The sequence below is a fragment of the Spodoptera frugiperda genome, chromosome 5, assembly GCF_023101765.2.
Source record: "Spodoptera frugiperda isolate SF20-4 chromosome 5, AGI-APGP_CSIRO_Sfru_2.0, whole genome shotgun sequence".
NCBI lineage: Eukaryota > Metazoa > Arthropoda > Insecta > Lepidoptera > Noctuidae > Spodoptera > Spodoptera frugiperda.
In genome coordinates this window covers 1,211,149-1,238,851 of record NC_064216.1, presented here as the reverse complement: position 1 = coordinate 1,238,851, position 27,703 = coordinate 1,211,149, and the positions used below count along the sequence as shown (strand labels likewise).

Sequence of the window (27,703 nt, the reverse complement as noted above, 5' to 3'; positions counted from 1 at the left end):
GTTCGAAATTTGAATCAGTCTGCGCCAAGCTACAGACGGGGAAGGACGCGCGCTCGATTTGTTTTAAATAAAATATGTTTACGATTGATCAGTGTTTACCAACAGTGGTTTTGTGACTGAGTTGTCTGAATATGACATGATACACTAGTGTTGTTAATTGTTTGTGAATAATATACAATGGCTCGGATTTTTTGTTTTCTCCTGTTTGTGTGGCTTGTGTCTGCTGACCAGGAAGAGGTCGAGGGTGGCAAGTGTGAGAGGATCAAGCTGCCACTATGTCAGGATTTGGGATACAATTGGACTGCCATGCCCAACCTGATGGGACACAAGGACCAGAAAGAAGCTGAGAATGCGGTAAGAGAAACTTTTCATTAAAAACTTCTAACAACTTTACAAAACTACGATAGGGAATTGACTAAAGGAAATGATCATATTAACACCAATGAAGTTTCAGTTAATGTAGAACATAAACGTATTTTCTCTTAAATAAAATATAATAAATGTGAATTAGAAGCGGCGGTATTAAACTTTACTAACGAACATAAAGTTAAAGAGGTAATAATCGTAGCACGACATCCTGCCAACTCTTTGAAATATTAATTTTTACAAATGCCATTTGGATAAAAACATAATTATGAAAGTGAAGAAAAAGTTCGCTAAAATAATTGAAGTGCATAAAGGAGAGGGTTGGCCCGTGTCCCTGTATCATGTTTACCGCGCTCTGTATCATATGTTACCTCCACCCCATTGTTATCACTTGATTTACGATGGATAGCAGAATAGGTTTTATGGTTTGTAAAACTGATATTGGACATGTAATGTGCGATGTTTCGAAGGGTCCCATTGTTGACTTTCGCTATTACATTGTCTACTGTATGGAGGGTGATGTCCACACTGCCATTTCCAACCTTGTTTCACACGATATCAACTTCATACATTAGATTTTTTTCAACTATTTTGGGTCTCATTTAAAATTCTTCTCAGGAACTATCCGCCATTATAAAACCAGATGTTTTATCACCATCATCAGAGGCGGCCACCTCAATTATTTACCCTTTTGGTATTATGACATCAGCCAAAAAGTCTGTCGTTGTAAAATTATAAATGTCCGTTGATAATCTAATTCTTGTCCCATATAAAGTCTTCGCCATTGTTTACGCGATAAAACGTAAAGTGTGGGCGTCGAACGACAGACGTGAGCGATAAGGGGCAGCAAATAGCGGGCTCTTATCACGCGGCACATCAAAGGCTGGATCTTGTATCGGCGGCGCGCTAGCTGGCGGACCGGCTCCGTCCGCCCCACAACCACAACACACCTGTTTCTAGTACACGTCGCCGATGCAAAAAGTGTGCGACTCTACTTGTATTGAGGTTGCAGCGGCAAAAAGACTCATTCTGATCCATCGCGGAGTGCGCTCTCCACAGTAATCCAGCTTTCAATGTTGTAAACACACGATATTGCAAATGACCAGGATTATATCGTTAGTGTGCCGCATTAAATCAATAAACACTACCTACCGGCACTTTCATACGTGTACTATCGCTGATAGTGATATCTTTAGAGCGGCATAACGCAAGAGCAACCATTTATTTTTATTTATATCCCTTATCGAATCGGTGCTATCTTTGCCTTAAGTGCCGATGTGTATCGGTTAATGCCACCTTATCGGCGGCATCGCTTTAAAACTCGATTTATCAGATATCTTTAGTTATATATGAAATTTGCTCACTGATAGTGCAAGACGATTGCTCATGTTCTGTCATCACGCATAATAATTCCGACTCATTTCCACTAAAGTTGTAAATGTTTATTGGTGTGTTGGCTCACTTTCAAGTGGCCGCCTCTTAATTGTATCTGCTGTAATTAAGTGCTCTATTAGATTCCTGATTGGCAGTGATCATATCGGATCTGATGTCGATTGCTTCATGTGAATAATTATGTTGATTAAGATCAAAAATTTTATCGTTAGAGCTATATTGGGAACGAGTTGTACTAAAAACCATTTCCTTGATTACTAAATTTTCTGAATCGTTGGAATCTACAGTTGTGTTGTGAATAGTCTTGTGTTGTAATTGATATGTTGTCTGTTTCCTTGTCATCGTGTTCAGTCGGTCACGTTTTATTACGGTTCTGTACTAAATTTCCTCAATCGCGCACGGAATCTCCATCCCACGTGCTCTTCTATCTCTGACAAAGTGATCTCAGTTTTGTCGTCGGTTCGTTTACAATGACGTCCTCTTTCGACATAAAAAAGTGTAACGTGTTTCCAGAATCCAGTGAGTCTAACATAACTTCATCTATATCTCGGCTGTAATCTTGGACCAGTTGAAGTGGGCCGGCCCATTCACGAGGAGCTCCATCGAAGGTGGCCGCGCCGGCGCCGGCCGTTCACCTTTAGATTGGGCAATTAAAGTCACATTTCTGGGCCGATGATTTGTTACGTGTGTACTATCTCGGTAACACCCGCAGTCCGCGCCGTCCATTTTTAAATCTAAATCATTTCAGTATACCGATGGAACATCCTCGAGTGAATTGGTTCCGCAAACAATTTTCGGTTCCACTTCAACAAATACAATTTCCTCTACATTTTTGTTGAAATACTAAATCCCGTACAAACAGCCGTCCAAGGCCAACAAAGACCGGCTTTTAGCTCTGGAAGGTGGTAATGAGCCAATTTTAAGGCACCCACACCTTTACCTCTGGCTATTAACACTGCGTTGGAATAACAAACCGCTGGCATACGAACATAACATGTACACTTTATGATGTACCGTTGCGATTAATTTCCCAAATGAACCGCTGGCTCGCCAGAAACCTAGGTGTAGAATTGTTTAACAAACACTGTTAATTATAGTCGCCTTCAAACAGGTACGGTGCTATTCAACCGAGACAAAACTAATAAACAAAGAGTTACTTTTTAAATATTCATAAACCTTTCTTCGTCGGTACAAAGAGCTGTTGTAATGCAAAATATCGGTGATAGTAAAACAATAAAGTGTTTTAAAAAGCGATAATGATAATAGAGTTGCGTTATCTCGATAACCTATTTCCCTACATCGGCGGCGCCTTTGTGGGCTGTGTTAAAATTGGTCTCGTTGTTACGGCACCAGGTACAGTTTGGGAGGTGTTATTGAGAAGTCCCCAGCGCGAGCGTTATTCTTTGAACCGACACCCTATCATTAGCGCAGGTATGCGAGTTTATTGTAGGATCATAAAAGGCCCGGTGTCTCACGGATGAAAGAAAGTTTCGATGCTGTTTAATCCTCTTTCTTTATTATTGACTTCGTTATTTTCGTCCGTCGCTCCCTTCAAAACAATTTTGATGAATATCGCATCTGTTGCTCAATCATATTCTCGTCTGAATTTCTTTTTTATATCGCAATTTGTATATTTGCCTGCCATCACGTAGTTTGCTGCCACATAAAAGTCATTCGACAAAGGTGCGCGTGAGTTATAGTTAATTAATTCTGCAAAAACTTGATCGATTTTTTCTTTCGTTATATTATTTCGGAAATGCGAGGTTAAATCTTAATTTATACATTTGATGGGGCTCGGAATCATATTTATTGCTGCGCCGGACCTGTTTTTGAATAACTTAGCACTTTTTGTATTAAAAAAACGTAGCACTTTGTGCGGCCGCCTACCTGAGGTAATTAGGGGCGGCAATTTGTGAGTTCTCCGGTTCGTTTTTGCCGTTTTAACTGCGCAAGCGCCGCGGGCCTTGTCTTCGGCAGTCGTGGCCATTCTCAGCCTTGGACCAAACTATCACATAGTGAAACACAACTATAATTACGGCCCTATGTGTCATGCAAAAACTTATGATGGATGTGTTCTGGCGTCCAACGTATTCTTTGAAAGGGCACTCGCATTAAATGTGAGTAAAGTGACCTGTTTTAAACACTTCAATGTTGTAGTTACATTTTGCGAGTTATTTCTGAATACTTAACACGTTGGATGACTTTACTTAAATATGTTATGAATGTGTTGACATTATAGAAAATAAACTTTACATGTTGTACTTGCTACATACACCTAGGTTAATGAATACCGGTGTAGACTCATCAATGTAATCATTTAAAAAATTAATAAATAATCGTGGTTATAAACATGAAAAATATTTAATGTAACCAATCAAAAGCCGCCGCGAATCCGTCACGCATACCGTCTACCAATCAAAGGGCAGCCGTTTCCCATATTACCGGCGGAGTAGACGTTTAATTGTGCTTTAATTATACCGTTCACAATCACAAATTACGAGTAATAAAGTCGTAGTTAAGTGCGTCGCGGGTGGGGGAGGGGCGGTCTGTCGGCAACATCAAAGGCGCGCGATTACCGCACGATGCGCGGGCGCATTCGTTTCGTTTTATTGCAGCGCTCGGTGCGTCGACCCGATGCCATCTCGATGCGTTCGATTCTCTATACCTACTCGATACCATGCCATATCGATGTCTTCTTTTTAATTGTTCCAACTTTTGTTCTTTTATCTTTTAATTGATGAGGCTTGTTCGAATTTATTTGCTGTTAAATGCAAAACTCGATTAACGTTTTATGGCGGTGTTATAAGAATGAGTATTTAATGAGTGGTACTTAACGTTTACAGGGCATAATAAAATTGAAATAACTTCAGGCTAATTTTGTAGACAAATTGGTGAAATAACGGAAGTGTGGCTCATTCCTTTCTTGGCTGTCCATCAATGGGAGCATGGGGCGTGCAAAATTCGTCGAAACTTCCATACAAAGCGGTTTGAATCCCAGAAATGGCATAGTCATCGGATGATCGTTACGTCGGGCGGGAGAGGAATGGAATGCTGCCCAATTAGATAGATTCCCAGTCCAATCCGACACGACCCGGCCGCAGTCATTATTGTATTGCCACAGATTATACAACACCTCTATATTTCTTAGAGTATTCATTAGACAAGCTATCGGAGTATCGCTTACTTTTAAGATGTTTCTTTATGTTTCTGCTTTATGACAAGCTTTTAAGGAAGCTTTTTTTTCTGTAAATATCTATTACAACGCGATATTTACAAAAATTATACAATAGGTCCTATTAAATGTGATTGTTAGGTTTTGCTAGTTGAGTCGCAAGAAGCGCTTTCTTATTATAATTCTCGCCCATATTATAATTAGTGCAAAAACTTAGAACCTGCACCTATCTGAAATGATAGACAACCTGTTCAACTGACTCACATGTGGTCAGTGGTTGGCGTACACGCTCTACATGAATACTATCTTATATTCCCAACGTTACGTCGTCTTATTCATACTCAAATGTCTGTCAGTATCTTTGTAATACTTAGTTAATGATCTACAGATATTGACAGCTGTGATTGATAAACTTTATCGTGGATGAGTCTGATCGCTCTCCGATATGATACGTTCCATGAAATGATTTGATACTGAGACAACACTGAGATATAAAATTTAGAAAAATAGGTATAAACACCAAATGAGATCATAAACCCGGCTACTGTATTCGTTGACATATACGAGTAATTTAAATAAATTATAGACCACAAATATTTTTATCGATTTTAAATGATATAATTTACTAATACAAAATCAATACTTAAGTGATTATGCAAATACAAAGCGGTGCTTTTTCATGTGACAATCAATTTGATCTTAATCTCACATGGCGACGTCTCGAATCATTATTTATTAGCAATACACTACATTAACGAAGCAGGAAGTTTCGCAAAAAGCGTTTAAAAGTTCAATCGATTCAGGTACATCGATATTATTGTACAGAATCGAATCACGGCTCGCTAAACACGGGTCACTGCTCGGGCTCACAATGTAATCGATTAAAACAGTTAAAAAGGTCGGCGGTATTGGCGAGTATTTAATTCAACCCGTGCCTTTTAGAGGATGGTCGTCGGGACCGGCGCGCGCGCATAAATAACCATTAAAAACTGTTTATCTCTGCGCACGACAACACCGGCTCGTTCTCTTGTCAATTACACTTCCACCGAAGACGCATGCGTTAACTGCCATACCAGTTGAATGGCTGAAACCCTTTTTGTTTGGCGGCATCGAGTTTTACATGTGTTTAAAAATAAAATAACTATCAAATGAACACTAGATATGCGACGACATGCCCGCTGCGCTTAATTTATTCGCTATAGTTGTCAATTAAAAGAGAACTCGTATCGACATTAATATGTATAGACTTACATTCGACTTTATAAATGTAAGAAATATTGTCTTTAATATCTCTATAGAATAATTCACTCGTGTATCAATGTATTGTCTCAATGAAAAGCTAATTATCATATCGCATTTATTCATTGTGATATCGTCTATCAATAAATAACATGTGAAAGAAAACAGTTATCATAAATATTAACACAAGAAAAAGTTAAAATATACTCAAGAAGGAAACTGTAAAAGCAATTTTATAAAAGCTGTCAGCTTCTTAGCACAATACAAGTAATTATTATCTGTGCCGGCTGAATGCTGCATGTCGGTGACCGCTAGCTATGAAATAATGACTGGAAAGCAATAGAAAGTCATTAGACGGACCGTAATGGCCGCCAGTAAACGCGGCAAAACGTAATAAATACAGATTACATCTCCCCAGACATAAAGATCGTGAGATTTTTTTATTTTTATAAAGATTGAAATTATTATCTGTTAATGTTAATTCACTTCAAGTTAATCTCCATTTTCGTAAGCTTTTATTCTTTGGATTAATGTTTCTGCATGAGAACTGCGTTATTATGCAAAATACATTTTAATATAGACGTTACCGATGACTTTATAGCTCGGTTGCTTTTAAATCGGTTTTTGTTGAATCTTTTATTGTAATTAGTGGTGGAATAACTACGTTTTATCAGCATCTGGCGTCCAATAAATTATTTTATGATAACAATGGACGGGTAAGGCCGGATTGCTTTTGTTTTATTGTCTTTCATTTCCTTATTGCTCTAATTAATCGACTAGTCGCGTCCGTGAAACGAATTAGAGCATTAATAAAACGTCAAACGTCAAAACTGTGACAATTGGCGGCCATCTTGAAAAATTATAGGTTTTTTAATATATTTCTTTTTTTACGTTGCATGCCTGTATTATTAGCGAAGGTATTTGGCAAGCTTTCCCAGACGCTGTTTGAAAACAAATAAAGGATGTCTGTGTGTCTGTGTGCGCTGTGTTGACATAGACGATTTTATTTGAGGTCATACCGTGTGGTATTTTTGCGCAAATGTTAAACGATCGCTGTAAATATTTGATATTTTGACGGTTATTTGGCAACGTGTCGGTCATGATTTTGCCTCTCAATTTAATTCGAATTTAAAAGACAATTAAATAAAAATATATCTCAGAAGCTTCTTCTAAAGCCTAGCTATAAACTGACAGACGGGAGCACTCGAGAATTTTGTTATAAACAGAATAAACTATACAAATCGCCGATCACATCCCTAAGGACTGCTCAGCCCATAGGGCACACCGCTACTGTATGCGTGCACAAACATAATAAAACAATTAAAGTAAAACTTTTTGCGATAGTCGTTGCTTCCATTCCGCCATGAGATAGCTCATCCCGCCACGCACTAGGCGCGGCAGTGGACTTTCGCCCCGGCGATGCGCCTCCGCACGTAAGCTATATACGTGCGCGAGCACTTTTGCCTCCAGATCCCACGGCGGTGATCCCGCAAGGAGGTTAGCCGCCTCCCCGGAGATAGATCATCCGAATGGCCAACCCTCTGGGATGAAACCAGCGCACGAGCTGGTCGTCGCCGTAGATTTGGCGCCCACACCGGGGCCCCATAGAGGGCCATGGACCGCACAAACCTCCGGCAGGAGGCGTTTGGTCCCCCAAGGTTGGGTAGGAGCCGCTTTAGGGCAGCCCCCGTCCGTTCCAACTTGGGAGCCAAACGTCGGAAATGTTCCTCGAATTTCCAGCGACTGTCGAGGACGAGTCCCAGGTACTTCATCGACCTCGACGCCGATGGAAACCCCTTGCCATTTCTTCTAAAGCCTAGCTATAAAGTAACAGACGAAAAATTTTGTTATAAACAGAATAAACTATACAAATATACCTACTTGATGATAAAGTGTCGTGCTCAAACATAATAAAACGCTTTTAACATTGTGGAATAAAGTCGTAGTTTGTGTAAATTTTTTTACTGGTTGCCAAGGCAGTGTGGACCGTACGTCTGTCCTAATTAAGTGTTATCAGTTGATAACCGTTGGCGCCATCCGCTAAGCCAATCACAATACGACTTTTATCCAGCGACTATAAAATATGTCTAGCACAGCTGCTAACCATTAGTCGCTATTTGCTTACTAATTACTGAGATCGCACACCTTGTGACGATAATAGACAGCAATTGCATTTTTACACTCATTTATATGGAGTTTTATAGAGTTTTCATTGCTAAACTGGTATTAATGTGGAAAGGTTAAGACGGCAGTGAAAAGTTGGATAAGAAATTATCATAGTTAACAAATAAGTAACGAACTTATGGTTATTTTTGTTAAGAAAAAATATTATTACAAGTTTTATTATTCTCTACTTCTTTGTTAAAATGCCAAACTAAGGAAAACATAAGTATTACAGCTTTCAAACAAAACAACGTAATGACATGACATTGCTGCATTTTTTAACAGACGTCGCGGTATCAGCGTTGCATCTTACTCTTTTACGTTTATACACACGGTGTAAAGGAGGCTTTATTTAGTAGAGATACGCTAATTATCTCCATCGCTCCCATAAAAACTTGTGATGTGAAATATTTAGTCTTGTAGCACTTTATTGCTGATTGTATTAATTAAAAAACTTTTTATAAAGTCTTATAGTAATATAAAATGATATAAAAACTACATTTTATGCAGGTATACGTTTAATTCTCCGAAAGGGTAGACTGGAGACTCGTTTAACTTTGAATGTAGTCACATTCTTGTATATTAAGGGACTTTTTGTTAAAAAATCTAAATAATTTTAAAATCAAAGCTCTTATAGAATTTAGTGGTCTGGTAATCGAAGCTTAGGTCATAGATCGACTCTGCTAAATAAGCGATCAACTTGATAAAGGTATTTTCATAAGTATGATTAAGTCGCTAAACGCAGAACAAAAAAAATATCTAAAATAACAATTATTTCAAATGGCAGCCAAGATGTTAATTTTGTTTCTAGACATCAGTAACGGTTCCGAAACCACTGCAACTCGTTTACGAGGTGCGTAGCGATTGCTACAGTGTATTATACAAAGATAATTTAGGGTAAATTTTCTCTTAATGCTCTCTTACACTCCTTTAACCTCTTGTCTGCCGGTATATAATAAACAATAGAAATAACAATGTGTATGGCGTAGAACTACGTTCTGGCATACTACAGGTTAAGGAACATAATAATAATGGCGAATTTTAGCTTCCATAGGCGAGAGAAGTGATTGAATGATTTTCCCCCCTCAAAAAAAAGGTCCAGTAGTTTTGGCTGTGTGTTGTCTGTCATTCATTCAGCCAGTCCCTCAGTAACGAAAGAGTTTTATATATACAGAAGATCATTGCTATATTTTTATATTTAGAACACTTTAGATTCCAAACTCAAAATAAAAAAAAAACACGGCATCTATGATAAATCCTGAACTCATATCTTAAATCATAAAGAAGACACTGTTTTACATAGAATTGAGCCATAAAAACATAATTCTCACTACATAATATAATAAATTTACATATATTTCTACTTAAAATGTCGACAAGATACATACTAAAATATTTTTTGACATAAAAACTGGACTACGTGACTTTTGCCTAATCTTTTAAAATAAGAACTACAACTGTCACTCTGTTATAGTTCTAGCCGACATACGACGGTGTAATCTGTCATCTGTCAAAAATACTGCAATAAAAACATGTGAAATATGTCATGTAATGGTTTTGTCGTGATATCTAACGTGGGTTGCAAATCTAGACTACATGTTTTAGGGCTGTCCCGGTGGATAAAATAAAAGTTTGTTTTAAAATAAGGTTTTATTTTCTGTAAGTCTAAGGAAGTAGTTTAGATTTAACTGGATACTTATACGTAAGTAATTATTACGTAAATAACTATATAACAAATTATTAACTTTTAATTTGGTAATTTAACTATATTCGTGTGTCCATTTCTAACGACAACTCTTTGTTTCTTTTTCTCATTTCGAATACACAACCCCCACTACACACAACTATTTTCTCTATCTCTGTTTTCGCAACATTTCATAACTGACAGCCCTACATACAGGGTGTTGACAAACTAATTCTCACACTACTCATGACGTGCTAAGTGCACACACATATACATTATCACGCACACACACACGCATTTTATTGCCGCTTTTAAATATTTTAGCACGGCCACGTAAATACTCCACGTTGACATATTCTATGCAAACAGTATCGTATTTACATAGTTCAAATGGAGCAAATATTATGCGGGAAGCGGCGCCTTTGATAAATAAATCAAAATAAACGGTTTTTAAATGTGTTAATGTGTACTTGGAAATGGTGTATGAAGAAATAAGTTTTGTGCTGCTATTTGCTGTTGGGTTTAGTCGTTGACAGCTTATTCTGAGATGTGCGAGTGACAGTTATGACATACAACTAAACTTTTCATAATGTATAAGTCTTTGAAACACCACTCGACACTGACAGTATAGTCGACAACATTGGAGACTCGGAAAAGAAATCTTTAGGAAACTGTTAAAAATAAGTGTTATTGTTATCACCTGTATCAGTAAACTAAGAAATCTTATTTCGGTGACTCCACGGATTAAATTAATGAATTGATAGAAAAATGACACAGAAGAACATTTTCACTTAAATCTATGGTTAAAACGAAACGCTAATCTTTTGCTCTCTGTTCTGTACCCTTACTACGAGTTTGCTATACGTTTAAAGTAATCGAGACTAGACGAAATGACGAAACGAGAGCGCGTTCGGTGCTCTGATTGGTTGGTTTATTCGAGCCAGCCAACCAGAGCGCCGAACACGCTCTCGTTTCAATTACTTTAAACGTAAAGCAAACTCGTACTAAGGGGTAATTCTGATAAAATTTGCTGGCACACGTTGTCAATGTAATAGCTTAGAGATACTCCAGCTGCCTGTCTTTGTTACAGCCGTCCAATATCATGGAACATTCTCGTCCATCATAATATAATAAAAGTCTAAAATGTATTATTACCGTGATGGGACCGGGGTCATCACTCCTTACAGAATTTCCTTTAATATCTTCATGAATTAACACGCATCGCAGAGCAACCGCAATCACGGTACGATTCTTCTCTCTGGAGAAGCCGCCACGACGAATCAGACCATCTACACTACCATTGCACTTCAGTCATGCAATACTCACCCCTAATCCCCTTAAAATAAGGAGCATCATGATAGCAAAAAGACTTGACGGACCACAATTTTTGTGACAAGCGATTTTGAACTCTAGATCTTTGCGTTAAAGTGGATATGGTGTGTGATAAGCCATGGTTAATGGATACCATCAGAGATAGTCACGACCGGCGTACGATTATTATGAATTAGCTACGCTTCAGTGGGGAACTGAACACCGACCGGCGCGGGCGCACCGTGCATTTGTATTGAACGGAATACAAGTAGGAATACTGGTATTGGCTCGAACGACTACTTGATATTTAACGTTTTTGAAAAAGCTCTTTTGCATACAGTTTTTTATACCTTCTATAATAGACCCGAAATATTTCCCAAATTGGCATCAATCTGTAGGTAGCAATTAATTTTTCACACAAAATTTTTTGTTTTTTGATTTCCAACTTTAAATCCGAACCTTAAAGTTAAAAATCACAAACACCCTGATTTGCTTTACAAAAGTTACACATTTGCTCTAACTCTCATTACATAGGCATTCAATGATCCTCATCAGCTAATCAAAAGGTTTAATGCTATTCATCCAATTTCTCACTTTACAAGAAGCTCACTCATATATTATACCGACTTATGTAGTTATTATAAATGCGACAGGGTGTCAATTACTATGGTAAACGGTTCACACTTGACTCGATGACATTCCACTCCAGTTTCTTGTACAAAACAACAGGTGTCGCTACTGTGCATTCTAAGAACTAAGGTAATTAGACTTGCGAGCTTAATGAAGAGAGAATATTATCTTTATTTTTGTTTAATTATTTTTGAAGCATATTCTGAATGGATGTTTAATAGTTATGTGGCGACACATGACAAGTGACAGATGACAGAAGTCGCACATAGTCGATCGACGAGCAAATCGACGGATAATGTCATAAAATCCCAACGAACAACAGTTGAGCAGAAAGCCCGCCAGGCATGATCACCTCGCCTGGTCGAAGGATCCTCCTTTTCTTAGGGAACTTTATTCACTGTTCCCTAAAGTTAGATTAGAATTAAAATGTCTAGCAATTAAGTCGCAAAAAGCTTCCAAAATACAAATCTCGAACAGACTTCCGACAGAATAAATGATGCGTTGCGTGAACTCATAAAACTAAATGTTTCAAATAAAATAAATCACGTGACGCCCGTGGCCAGTGAGCTATCACTCGAGGCAATGACCTCTCCATATATCAGAGAGAACACTGATTAACCAAAACAATAGTTTATCAAACGTTCTTGGCTTGATTAGTTGAAAAACCGAAACAATAATAAAAAGAACGTCGCTCGTAAATCGGCGCTAGCGCACGCCTCTAGCTGGGCCACTATAAAACTACAAACAGAAGATCTAAACACATTTTTGTAAGATATTATCACACTTCCATGTTTATCCGTCATACGTCATATAGACAGGGTATATGCTGATCTGGGTGATAAGATACTTTTTATCCCACGGAATCGCGTGTGAAGCCGCTGGTAGAAACAAGTATGTATTATGATAAAAAATAAATATAGTTATAATTAAACCGTATTGTTAATTTAGGCTAGCTCAAAAAGTATAAATCTCCTCTATGATAATTTTCGTCTAAATCTATAAAAGATCCGTCTAGCCATAAGTTGCAAACATCCATTTAAACCTTTGCATTTACAGTGCATGTAGACAGTATTAAACAAATATTTTGCTTTTCTGAAACTTTAACCTTATATCTAACACCTTAAAATTGAAATTCATACTTCCTAGTTTTCAGCTGTTAACAGTAGCGTAAAATATCGACACCATTATACCTAATCACTAATCGTTCCCTGATAACCATCTACTGATATGATCGTAACTGGAATTGAATGATAAAATTAGAATTATGATAACCCAATCAAAATCACGTACGTACACACTTTACCTTGAAGAATGGAGTTTGACATAGATACTGGGTATGAAATGGTAGATTCCTGTCTGATTGCGTGCGTACAAGCACGACTGATCTTGAGTTCTAATCTCAAATCACGAAAAATATTCTGAAGTATTCTATTTTCACAGAATCTGTAGTTGCAGTTGAAATTTTCACTATCACACACATAGTGTACAACTAAAGAAACATGTATGCCACTGAAACATATAATGCAATCGGATGCACGGCTGGTGCGGTAGCGGGTTCGATTACTGCACGGAATAAGTATTTGTGTGATCCAAAAATGGTTTACCGGGGCTCCGGCTCGACAAGCAGGAGTAGGAACGTGGTGGTTTTTAGTCAGTAAGAGTCTGACACTCCCTCTCGCCTCACCCTGGCGAGAGAAGTCATTGGATGATTTTCCCCCTGAAAAAAAGTTGTCATGTGTATGTGAATTTGTATGTTTGTATACACACCCACGACATAGGAGAATATGCTAGCGTGGGGCTAAGTCTAAAAAAACAGTCTATCTATGCAAACTGGACCTTCTGTATGTCACCTGTCGTACGCTTCGGCCGTAAACCGCCAATTAATCCATGATGGGGAACAGTGGGCGCTTTCACATGATTCAATCCCATAGCTTTATGGTGTCCGTACTGCGCGGATATATCTGCCGGCCGGAAGCGGGTGAAGTAACTCAGCTGTGGAAAGTGGGGCGGGATTCTAGAATAACATATTTGTATGTTGCATTCGTATTATGTTATGTTAAAGATTGAAAAGTGGTGTGTTGGTCTTGGGCAAGGATTTTGTTTTGAGTATCAATGGATGAGTTATAAAAGGTTTTTGAACATGAGAGTGTCAGCTCATGTCTAATATTAATTTCCAATTTCAATCACTTTGCTGTTTGGTATTCACTAATGTTATTTTAAATACTTCGGTACTAAAGTAATTATATCAGACATTTCACGTCTTTAAAAAGTATAAGAGTAGATTTTATTGAGCAACTTTCACACGAGCGGCATGTCTAAATTAATTATTATGTTATCGGCTTTAACTCACGTAACTGTTTGGCGAGAATTCGACTAGTTTCAAGCTACGAGTATGCTAGAGGCTCATATTAGTAAGCAGCATTCGTTAATCAAAGAGGTTTTATGCGACTGGGCCACACTGGCGTAATGTGAAAGGCTACTAGAAATCATTAAACTTGGAATTAGGGTCAATACTAAAGTAAAACTAACGCGATCTAGTCTGACATAATAACATCTTTTTATAAGAACCATCTTCAACACAGAAAAACATTAAAACTCCGTGGGAAGTATATAATCAACAAAATCCATTACCCATTATAAGTCATTATCCATCTTTATATAAAATGGAAATCAACTCGTTCACTGTATTTTTTACTAATTGAACTTAAAGAGGTTTAATTGGCGGTTCAAGTCGAAGATTAATCAAAGTTCCTTAGGGGTATGAATTTAGCCTTCATTATTTTTAAAACCGACTCACACTTGGCCATTTTCAGATTTTTTCCTTTACCTTGACCTAAAGACCTACCTCCATGCCAAATTTCAAGTCAATACGACCATTGGAAGTGGTCTAGGTTTTTGATGAGTGAGTGAGTCAGTCAGTGAGTGTATAGTAAAAATAGCGATTTTCTGACGTCAATATCTCAAGACCTACAATAGGTACATTAATGAAAGTTTGTATTTTACGTAAGTAAGTAGATCTCGACAGATACTAGAAATTTCATATGCGTAGATAAAATAGATTTTGAGTTATAGGTGGGTCGAACTTGGCCCGAAATGGTTCGTGTAATATAACCCACGGCCGGTGTGTCGGTTTTTTTGCTCGAACTTGGCGGACACACTGCCGTGTGTCTAGATTGAGTCAGCTGCATCAGGGATGGGTGGTTTGGAAAGCTAGAGAGGTATTTAACACAATTGTACGATGGATGGGGAAAATGGTAATGATCTGGTAACTTAACTCAGTCCTAGAAGATGTACTTTAAGTACGACAGGTACTTATCCGAAGCTGCGGACACTACTACTGCGGGTTTATCGGGGATCTGGCTCGAAAAGCAGGAGTAGGAACGGGGTAATTTAAAGTCAGTAAGAGTCTGACACTCCCTTTCGCCTCGCCCAAGACGGGAAAAGTCATTGGATGTTTTTCCTCCTTTAAAAAAAGAGTAGTATTTAGACCTTTCAAAATAACCAAGATAAACTGTTCAATGGAATAATTTGTAAAATTATACACAAAACTGAAAGTTTATTCATCGTACAACATTTGCTTTTGAAGATTTCAGTCATAACCAAACCATTGAACGGCGGCGGTATAAAGCGATAGATTACAAAGGCTGGTTGTATTCGCGTGCGCGTGCGCATGGTAGCGTACAATCAAAATAAACGTTAGTAGCGTTGTTTTTATGACGGCGCGTCACTCGCCGGCCTCGCGTGTTTACGCGTCGGCTAACTCTTTGATGTTTCACTAGGGCTGCGCTCGTAGGGTGCTATTTAGATTACGTTATCTTGCACAACACTAAAAACTATATCAATATATCTTGATATTGTAAAAGTATGTTGTAAATGGTGTTTGATGGCTGTGTTAGATGTAGCGTGCAAGCTGTTGATGGTGTTTTAGAAATATTGCCATTTCTTTTTACATATTTTGGAGTTAAATTCATTTTATTGCATAGACTCTTTATAATTTAAGCGTGGGTCAAAAGACAAAGTCTATGTCATTTATTTCAATTAGACTTGGACGTCACTTTTGAACGACAAACGAATAAAAGTGTCAGTCTATCGGTCAGTCCTGCATTAAAGCTATTTGCTCATGCCAAGGTGTAGTCATATGCAGGCTCCTTCTATTACCTTTAGTCATTACCTTCTCTTTATGATCCACTCCGTTATACGATTTCCAAACCCTTACGTTAAACCACTGCCATATCACATCTTCATTAATTTCACGCCAAAACATTCCATATCCAATCTAAAATCGATTGACAGTGGCAACCATAGATATATGAAGTTTTTTATATTTCTATGGTGGCAACCCTGCTGTAGGGCTGCCCGTTACCCACGCAGCACGCACGGCAGATCAAAGGGCCGGCAAGCTAATGAAGTGATAAATAGCAGTGGAAGCAGTACGCACTATAAATAGCATGTAACTGTTATATTGGGAGCGCAGTAGTGTGCTCTCAATCATTAATGTCGGGAACATGCATTGATAACTGTGATAAGGGTGGATGTCCGGGTGCTGTTGTCTTTATTTTGTTTTTTTAGAGAAAGTGATTAGATATTTGTATGTTTTTTTTTGTATCGTCACTCCTTTTACCCCCGAATGGGGTGAGGCAGAGGTGCACATTATGTCATGTAATGCCACAGTACAATGTGCACCCACTTTTTACAGCTTATGTTGTAAGTCCTACGTAATAGGTGGTGATGTTGATATGTATTTGTCTTTAAATCTAAATATTTATGCATGAAAAGACTGATGACTGTTGATGAAGCGAAAGAGATATGTAAGATTCGTAGCAATTGGCGTTTCATTGTCTCTGCCTACTCACATGGGAGACTGACGGATGATTTTTCCCCCTCAAAAGAAAGCTTTAGTCAGTAAAAGTTTCTAATTGTATGCATTTCATATTACACTTACATAAGAAACACTTATCGTACTAGTCACACGTGAACCTTAATCTCCGTCTGACAGCCTGTCAAAATTATCGAAGTGTCGCCCGCGCTATATACGGCTTGTTATCTATCTACTTGGTGGCATTGTTTTTGTAGTAAATAGTACTGAATATTATTAATTAATGCCTTATCTTACGACCTTTGTTGTAATCAGTGGGTAATCTTGTCTGTTAAGCTGGTTTAATGACTTTAAATAGAGTAACGCTCGCTTCTAAACCCGTGTTGTCGGCGACACGATGTTTGTGTATTCAATATTTGGTAAAAATGTAATTAAATGACTCTAAAACTAGGTATGAAACGAAGGAAATGTCTAGCAACTAGTTTTTCTAGCCTTGAATGTCTCACTGAATTTTGATTGCGAATTTCATTGAACCGTATCTACTGAAATGCTTGTCTAGACAAGCTTGTTAATGTTTCATATTTCACATCATAATTGGAAATCGCCACTATCTACAAAACACTGTTGGTTTGAGGATTGCAAGATCAGGGAAAGAGGAAGCCTGTGTGCCATTTTTATGATGTTTTTTATTTTGATGATGTTGGGAAACCTTCAAAAGGCGCCTAGACAAATTAGACTAGGATGTGGAACTTTCACCTCACCAAAACCACTCCGGTAACCACCTTCAGCACCGTTAACGGGCAGCAAGTCCTCTACTTAGACTTGCTCCGGAGCCCCAAGCCTCGGTGTCTACGGTTGGTGTTGATAAATACAATTCTGCAAATTGTCCACTTAATAAAAACCCTACACTATGAGTGTCACATCTTCAGAATACACTTCGGGATCAATGTATCCTGTACATAAATGAACTACCAACACCTAAAACTATTCTACACCTAGGTATCTATCTACTAAGAACTATATTCGATCCTATTCGAAGTAAATGGATCGCGCCGTGTCCAATTCTCTTTGATCGTTCGGTCGCCACGCAGGCATGTCGAGTTGCGCGCGCGCTTTGATCTACATACTGTATACCGCTGTTATTGAGATGTGTACCGAACAAATACTTACACTCATATTAATAGAAGGGAATACTAAGAAAAATGTGTTTATTTTAACTTTATTATAACGTTTCGTTTCTCTTTTGATGTATAGTTTATTCAGATTATTATTGTTATTAGTTTTTTTGCTATGAACTGATTTCGAGTTTAGATTATTTGGAGATGACTAGACGTGTCTGTGTTTCTTGTGTGAGGTTATTAAATGTGTACCTACTCTCTTTGCTATCAAGTGTGAGTGAGTGTTAGTTTTACTGGACACTACGCGTTCCAAAAACCCGGCATATTTTGAGTATATAAAAATACTTACAACAACTATGACATTTCAATCTGATTTTATCATCAAGATTATAGATTAAGTTAGGCAACAAAGTATATTTTTTAAAGTAAATTCCTTACAAAAACAAAAATCTCCAATAACACGACAGAATTTCAGTAACAGTCAATTCCTGAAAGTCATAGCTAAGTAACTCAATACGCTATTAACGGAGCTAGCACGGGCCATGTACCGCGGTCGGCTGCAACTGTCCCGTGAAGACATCAAAGCGTGCGCCTGCGCAGCCGACCGTACTCCGCCTATTTTAGGAGCATGTCGGTAATTAATTTTTTGTCGTCCTTTGTTGTATGTTGCTGGATGAAATGGATGATGGGATCGTGGTATGAGAGCCGAAATTGTATTTTTGAAAAGAATTGGGAGGTATTTTGTTTTGGGTATTTTTGTTTTATGGATGTATGAGACATCAAAGTTGTATTCTTTATGAGTTGTCTATGTAACAATGCACTCTATTGCATTGAACAAAGGTGTATTTTAACTCAACTGCTAAGAGACGATTATTGGCAATTTAACTATTGTAGAATAAAAAGTTGTTATTTATGAAAATTTTAATGAGGAACTTAAAACAATTCCCACAGACTAAGTAAATACTTCTCCTTGCTTAAGTAATAACTACTTAAAAGAACCAACTTCAGTCACACACTTACCCAAGCCAACTATTCTTGAAATCTATAAACAATAACAGAAACTAACATAGCAACTAAACTCTCCACGGAGCAAAAAAACGCTCTCATTGTGCAGCAAAACAAGCTACACCATTGATGACGTCATCAATGAATTCGCCGACATATCACAATGTTTACCCAAGCAAATAAATAATAATACCTCAACAACTAAACAAACTTTAACTGTTCAAATTGCAACCTTATAAGCTGAAAGATTGAGTTGAGTTTGGAATGGTATAATAATCTCGGTATTTATATCAATGGGCACCCTTATGTGATCTGAAAACATCCGATGCCACTCATGTGGGCAAACGTTTGTTAAAGAGAAGTTTACTAAAGCTTACGTTTATTCTATAAATCCTTTGTTTGTTTTTTTTAATCCCACTTATCGTGGGTACCAAACTGATGTCACAAGGTGAAAGAGTCTCTACGTAGTCTCATCTCTTTTCATCATAGTTTTCGAAGCAGCAATCATAGATTTTCTAGTCACATTATAAATGTGAAAGTATGTTTGTTTGGATGTTTGTCTGTCAATCACGCTGAAACTACTGAACGGGTTTTGATAAAATTTGGTATACAGGCAGGGTATGAGCTGACTTAGGTGATAGGATACTTTTATACCTAGGGAAAGGTGAGTGAAGCCGCTGGAAGAAGCTTGTTCTAAATATAGGTAGTTAGGTAACGTAAATAAAAAATACAAACCTAATCATCATTCTTTGACATTATTCGGACGATTATCTTTAGTCACAAAATCCTTTTAAACAAACTCAAAGTTTATTTAACCGTAAAAATACTTAAAATGACAAAATACAATGAAATTTAACCCAACATGGCCTTAACCAGATTCTTAAGTGGTGCCGACTTAAATCTTTTTCGAAAGCAAACAACTGTGTTTGCTCACAATTGTTGGTTCAGAACGAATGTACGTTTGTCCATGGAAAAAAAGAACACAAAAGTCCACTCAGTCCTGAGTGCAATCTACCGTTCTAATAGGATATATGTGCAGACGCAGGTAACTGTTTGCTTCTTTAGGATAATCCGTAGCGATCGATTCTAGCGGAACAGTTTTGAAGTGGAGGGTTTTTGCTTTTCATTGATACGATTCGGTTGAAATATTTGTTGTTATTATAAGGATTAATGTCATGTATTACTTCTGAAGTACTTACTTCTGTTGCAAAAAAATAACAAGCTTCATTTACCCCAAACTTTTTAGGATCTCAACAGCAAATATGTGCACCTGCAAAGTGCTTATTATTTGTTAAAAAAATCTATAAATACTGCAAGAATGTTATTCACACTGTAAGTCTCACTGTAATCGACTACTCTCATGCTTGTGTCCATATTGCAAAAAAGGGTGTGATAAAGATACCTCTCATCGCCAGATTTAGATTAGATTTAGATTTCAGCCATGATCGTCCCACTGCAGGGCAAAGGCCTCCCTACCTTCCTTCCACTCCTCTCTGTTTAAAGCTTTTTGCGGCCAATCCTTGTCATACATGTCGAGTTCGTCCCGCCATCTCCTTTTGGGCCTGCCGCGACGTCTCTGGACGTTGAGATTTAGAACTCTTACGAAAATTCTTACATCGAAATTCAAAGCATTTGTTTCAATTAAACCATACAATGGTACTTTTGAAACGTCAACAACTAAAGAAATAAATAATAGTCTGTCAATCTGTCCGTCAATGAAGCTAGCTTTACTGATAGGTATTATGTGGTAGATATGCATTAGGTAACTTCTTATTTTAAAAAGCGAATAGAATGATTAATTATTCAAGCAAGTAATGACTAAAGTAACATTAACAATCTGACTGCCGCACTCAAAGACATTTAATGATTACTTAAACTATTCCTCAGTAACGATTTTGTATCGAAAACAATTGCTAAGGACTGGGTTAAGTAACCATTAAATGACTCTGAGTGTGGCAGTGAGTGACCAAAAATAATTATATTTTCGCAAAAAAAAAAATTCAGTTCAAGGAAAAAATCGAACATACGCACGAACGAATTAATATGTGGCATGTATAGGGATTAGGAGCTGTTATCACGGATTAACGTAAAGTTGTGCTAAGTGCGATGACCTTTGTCACACATTATTGTCCCATCAATTTATAAATCAAGCATTATCTTTGAGTGACAGTGTGATTGCACGCGGTTTTATTATAGTCTACTTCAGTTTCACCATATAAATCCCTGATAAACTTATGAAACCAATATATTCATTACCATAATAATACCAAAAACCAATATGTTCATACAAATTACCATCAGCAACCATACAGACATTATGAAAAAAGGCCCTTACTATGTTACTGGCGTTCTATAGGACTTAAAACAATCACTTTTCGATTCAAAGCTAGGTAGCTAGAACTTGTCATGTCTGCTATAAAATAGCTATAGCTACGGCAAACAGTATCAGTAGAAATCTACCTCACAAGTCACCCATCTTGGTCATTCCATTAACTTTAGAATGTCAGAGGTCCACCAGGAAGTTCATCGCATTACATCACCAAATAACTTATTTAGCACCAACAGTTTCTGGACATAAAAAGTCTATAAAATCAAGCTAACAGTACAAAAAGACAGTTTAATAGAAATTACCAAGAACTGCCGGAGTCAAATTGTGGTCAAATGTCCAGTGGAATCGATTCCGATTACCGATTCTAGCTGGAATCGGTATAAATTGGCTTTCAACTCGATTGTAAACGATGTATCAACGCCGCCGTAATGACTCAAGACATTTTAGTATTTTAATGTTGTTGTAAACGTCTTAGGGAAACTGTTAACGGTTAATAGTATCCTCTAACGCCGGGCTTTTCACAAATACGTGGGCTTTGATGACCAGGGGCTTTCAGGAAACGTTAATAACGCAAATCTCCTGTGGTCCATACACGGTAAAGTAGATAAAATCGTACTAGCTTTATCAAAACCATCTGCTGATCAACATTAATGCTTATCTGAAAAAAAAGTTAATAATAGCACAAGAAGTGCGAATAAAAAAAAGGGAAGCGCACTTCCTCTATCCTCCCACCTATGTAATTTATCCTCATTATATCACATTAATCTACAATCAAAAAACGCCGTCGCGAAAAAACTTGAGATCAAATCATTCGAAACGAAATTAGCGTCGGAGCCCGTGTAATCCGCTTCAAGGCCGGTTATTTGAGAAATAAAGGTTTTTTGCGTTGTGCAGGCCACCGAGGCAATTATCTTACAACAATGCGACAGACTTCCATTGAAAAAAAGCCTTTTCGAAATGCTCAGCCGACTGAGATGAACGTACGGTTTTTAAGAACGAAATATCGGCCCTGTAGAGCTGTATTTAGGTGTATGCGGATCGACCCTTTGAGATGTTTGTCGTACTTTTAGACATGGAAATAATAGAAGTTTAGAACTCCTAATTCATTAACATCCTCCGAAATACTTTTAAACAACAGAGCCGGCTTAAAATTCTAGTACATTCGAGCCTCGAAACTTATTGCGTCGCTTTGCGTTGAACCTACACACGGGCCCTTACGTGTCCATACCATATTACATAGCTATAACAGGAAATATGCCACCTGAGCTGTGAACAACTAGACACCCTGTATCCGTTGCGAGGTGCAAGGAATGTAATCGATTGCTGATTGCCGACCTAGGAAGCTAGCGTGTGAGGATACAAGCCGCAGTATTAAGTTACAAGTACGAATTTGATCTGAGAATAAACGCAATATGTACCTAAATTGTTTGTGCTTACTACAACGGCATAATTTCGCTACTTCAATGAATTGTTCCGTATACATATAAGTATTGTATTTCAGTGTTTGATTACGTAAAACTTCATTGGTGTTATCTCTGTATCATTTGTATTTTAATCTTAATTTTCGTTCGAACCCTTCCCTTCCACTTGATTGCGTGACATCCGCTCCGTCTTCAACAAAAACGAGTCTCTCCAACGACCTTGCTATTGTCTCTCAACCTGTCATTTGCTGCTTTTTTGCTCAACCCGAGCCTCCAGGCTTCCCAACAGTCCTTTGTGAGCGTTTTACTACAACTATAATATAAAATAACACTTAAATACTGTGGGAGCTTTTATGACGAACGTCAAATTATGTTTTATTGAAACTTGTAATGTTAGGTTCGAGTATTTTGTTTAATGACTTCCAAATAAAAATATCTCTGACTTGTGCTCTCAAATGTGTATTGTAAAACAAATTCTAAAACTTATATTCTCTCGTTCCAGATGGTGTCGTTCGCGGGTATACTGTCGAGCGGGTGCTCGGTGCACGCTCGGTTCCTGCTGTGCTCGGCGTTCGCTCCGCTGTGCTCGGAGGAGGTGTCCGGCTCCGTGAGCGCCTGCCGTGCGCTCTGCGAGACCGTGGTGGACGACTGCAAGGAACAACTCAAGCAGATGCTGCCCAGCATCGTCCTCGACTGCTCCGCCTTCCCGCTCCGAGCTGACCGGAGGCTGTGCATGCGACCGCCCAATGCTAGCGAGTCGTCAGAACCTGAACCGCCACCAGCATCAAGATGGCCGTTCCACGATCATGAAATAAGGGAACATGGATGCCCACCAGCACACACGAGAGCACCCACTGGCGAGTGCTGGCCCGCGTGCGGACAACATGCTCGATACAGCCAGACTGATAAAAGGAAAGCTGAAATATGGATGAACACACTGGCGTGGTTCTCTCTACTGTCCACGTCGTTCGCACTGCTCACATTCTGCGCGGAACCGTCGCGGTACAGGTACCCAGAGCGACCAGTAGTGTGGATGGCAGCGTGCCACGCGATCGTGGCGCTAGCGTACGTCACTCGAGGCTGGCTGGGGTCTAAAATGGTGTCCTGCTCCGGTAACACGCTCGCTGTGGATGGCTTGGCGTCACCAACCTGTGTCGCCTTCTTCTCCTTCACCTACTACTTCACATTGGCGGCGGATGCGTGGTTCGCCAACGCGTGTGTGGCGTGGTACCTGACCGCAGCCAGCGAATGGTCTACTGAGGCATTAGAACGAGCTGCTGCATATCTTCACGCGGTGTCGTGGGGCTGGGCAGGAGCGTGGACGGCGGCCGCCTTAGCATTAAGGAGAGTGACAGCTGACGAGCTGACCGGAACGTGTGCAATATCAGATGCTGCAGCGGCAGCGCTAGTGGGAGTGCCGAGGGGTGCACTGTTGGTGACGTCAGTGGCCCTGGCCATCGGAGCGTGTCCTGGTATCATGAGGGTGCGACGTGCGCTGGACTCCCGCGGAGCTCGCAGAGTGGGTCGGCTGGCGGCGCGCGCGGCTGCAGCCGGGTTGGTGTACCTGTCGCTGGCGGCGCTGAGCACGGCGGCGCGCGTGCTGGACGCTCGGCTGCGGGAGCGGCGCGCAGGGCTGGCGCTGCTGGGCGCGGGGACGGGGGCGGGGGTGGAGGCGGGGGCGGGGGCGCTGTGGGTGTGCGCGGGGCTGGCGTGCGGGGTGGGTGCGGGGGCGTGGGCGTGGTCGCGCAAGTCTGCGGCGGTGTGGCGGCGCGCGGTGTGCCCGCCGCGCAAGGCGTGCGGTGCGCCGCCGCTGCTGCGCGGGCGCACGGTGCCGGCGCCGTGCCCGCCCTACTACAAGCGCCCGCTGCACGTGTCGCGCGTGTGACGTGTATGTGTGTGTGTATACTCGCCATGGGACGATGGACTCAGTATTTAACTCTAGTATTGTAAAGTGCCTGGTATTGCCTTCTGTGAAGGCGCTCTCGATTATATTCTGTACAAATGTGTAAATAATGTAAATTTTATCATTGATTAATAATAATATACTGTTGTTTTTATATCATTCTTTGGTTTCATTTATACCCTCGATAGGAAAGTTGTGTAAAAGTTACTACAACATACCCTGACATACTAAATCAGGGAGTAATTAAGATACATGAGACGTAGCTGTCAATGGCCGCCCGACTACTCTCAAGTCATACCAGAGCTCATAAGACAGTTACTCATAAATAAACAAAAAACAGGGATTGACTCAAACAAGAAAAACAACAAGAGTACATGTTAAACAAATTTTATTATTAAACTGTTAAACATTATATTACACTGATACAATAGTTAGTATATATGACTCTCTATACAAAACAATACGTAGATAATTACACCATTTACAAACGTGTTCCCTTTTAATCGTCACCAAAATATTTGATTTCTACACGACAAACTAAAATAGACTTTATAGGAGAAGGAACAGAGTTGCTTATAGATACTTAGAAAGTAGTAGTAAGAGCTGGGAGTTTTGTAAGATATGGGATTAAATCAAATGCGTACAGTCAGATTTTTATGGTATAGGGCGGTCAACGAGCAGAAGGATTACCTGATGGTAAGCAATATTGCCGCCCATGGACACCCTAAGGCCTCGGCCTCGAATTTTGCGGGCAGCGGCGCGGCAGCGGCAGGATCTTATGCGTATAATCAAATGGACCGGTTTTCGAAAACAGCGGCGGCGGAGCGGCGCGGGAGCGGGCAACGAGCGGTGCACTCCAATCAAGCGGTGACCGCCCGCGTTGCGCGTCTGCATTGTAGTATAGTGTTGTGTACCTAAATTTTTCATTTTTTGTGAATCAAAAAGATGTTGTCGCCGTTTTTCACACATTTCGTTCGCTAATAAAAACAAATATCTCGACAACACAACCACGAACACAACACTACACCGCTGTAGTGCCGCGCGATCTGCCCGCTAGTTTCGAGAACGGGTCCGCGATGCCCGCCCCGCTCCCGCGCCGCCGCCGCTGCCGCCCCGCTGCCCGCAAAATTCGAGGCCGAGGCCTTAAAGCCAAAGGAAGCATGGCTCTCCCACGTTTTTGCTATAGGTACCAATTTTGAGGTACCGACTAAATTGGCCCTCTTTTTGGAAAGTGCAGTGTTGTTTGAACATCATATTAAGTACTATTGACATAATAATAAGCCATAAGTTGAAAAAGGAAGAATAAATCGATTATGAACATAGTAATAAGAAAATAAGATCAATATCAACACATTTGAACGTCAAAACTAAGGACGGACACAAATATAAGTTTTAATAAAAGAAGAAATAAGTGAAATGATATTGCATTACAAAAAGGAATCTTTTAAAGAAATAATAGACTTCAAATTCAAACAACTTACTTTTCACTATGAAAGGGGACCGACCTAAAAAGTTAGCAAGCACCTTATACATAATGATGACACTATAATATCCTTTTTAACCGACTTAGTAAAAAGGAGGTCATCAAGCTTTTTTTTAAAAGGGGGTTTGTTTCGGCATTTCTTCTCAGAATCATCCAATGACTTAAAAGTGTTATTTTATAACCGTCACCTTGGGCAAGACGAGAGGGTGTGTCAGAAGACTGTACACTTAGAGTCGGTTCATATCTGACGTAAAATACGTCGAGCATATCATCGGTCGTATCATCGGTTGAGTGTGAACGGTCAATTGTTTTTCTATACATTTGTCTATTCTGGTGTTACGCGACGCATGTTCCGTCAGATATGAACCGACCTTTAGATACTTCAATTTAATACCCAGCCTGCTCAAAACACCCAGCCTCAAACAAATAAAAAATAAAGACCATGGAATGTCATACATAAAACAATAAAATCTAAAAATAAATAATTTTCAACCTTACAGCTGTTGCAACTAGGCCGATTTTTAAACATTATTATCACCACTATAACATTTAAATTCGATTAAAATAAAAACAAACACAAAACGTAATATAAATAAATATGTAGAATGTGGTAGTCCTATTGAAATTGGACTTTAATAATAAGGTGATAAGGATCATAGTTCCTTGAAAATGATTGTTTCATATAAGATTTTCTATAATAAGGATTAAATGTGATTTTTCTAACTAAACTTTGTAGTTAGACCAGAAAGTAATTCATATAACATCTCGCTTGTATACATAAAGGGGTAGGCTGAGATGCACTACAAACCAGTTATTTTCCGCTTGTATAAAACAAGTTTTCGCCATACAAACCCAAAAGTAAGTACATAACATTGAATTTCATACGAATTGACTTCAAAAGAACCGAAACAAGACATCACAAAATTATTATTATTACCTTTTTGTACGAACAAGACCGTTCAATTAATATACAACCCTATCTTGGTCTAACTACGATTCATTTTAGCTCTACAACCACGTACCTCTGTCTCTGTCTATCCAGTCTAGCTATCCTTCTTGCGTGGACATCAAACTGTCAAATACTTCAGACCCTGGCGCTCTGGTCTCACTCACCGACCCAAAATAACTAGAAAAGTTGAAAATCCCTGACTCTTGCCTAACATTATCGCTCGAGCCAAACTGAGCTTTATTAACAGTATGCATAGGTGTCGCATTTGCACTGTAGGATTTTTTATCTAAGGCTGATAATAGGGTGTTTTTTAATTCACTATTTGGAGGTTTTGGGTCTTCTGGGTCGTATAGAGTGGCTTCTTTGGAGATGTCTTTGATCTCGGAGTACGGGTTGGTTAAGTAGTCTGCGTATAACTCACTTTGTTCCACTTTAGTATCAGGTACAACATTATCATTGTAACTGACTATTTGTGGGTCTGACCGCGTAATGTCTGGCTGTGCCGGGTCTATGTACGGGTTCTCCGGTCGTGTAGGGACCTGTGGCGCGAGGTCCGGTCTGGGGTCCATGCGGATGAGGTCCGGTCGCGCCGGCGTGGGGTCAATGTTCTGCGGGTATAGCATCGGAATTTGTGCCTGCATCGACATCCCAATCGGTGTTGATATCATCTGGAAGAAAAGGTTTGATTAGAGTCATTTAAATGCAAGGTATTTAATAATATA

The 27,703-nt window shown here is 39.3% G+C and overlaps 2 protein-coding genes across 2 annotated transcripts in view; one reads left to right on the top strand and one right to left on the bottom strand.

Moving 5' to 3' along the window:
* On the top strand, window positions 1-24,708 carry LOC118271926 (frizzled-10). The gene is made up of 2 exons (XM_035588191.2): window positions 1-354; window positions 23,149-24,708. Exons 1-2 carry the CDS (start codon window positions 178-180, stop codon window positions 24,529-24,531), a joined length of 1,560 nt encoding a protein of 519 aa, XP_035444084.1. The 5' UTR covers window positions 1-177; the 3' UTR covers window positions 24,532-24,708.
* A 1,045-nt stretch (window positions 24,709-25,753) lies between these two features.
* Window positions 25,754-27,703, bottom strand: part of LOC118272124 (Golgi-specific brefeldin A-resistance guanine nucleotide exchange factor 1) — a 50,811-nt gene continuing 48,861 nt past the window's right edge. The window contains exon 30 of the mRNA XM_050693999.1: window positions 25,754-27,649. Within this exon, the coding sequence (XP_050549956.1) occupies window positions 27,080-27,649 (570 nt within the window). The 3' untranslated portion in view covers window positions 25,754-27,079. The remainder of the gene's footprint in view (window positions 27,650-27,703) is intronic.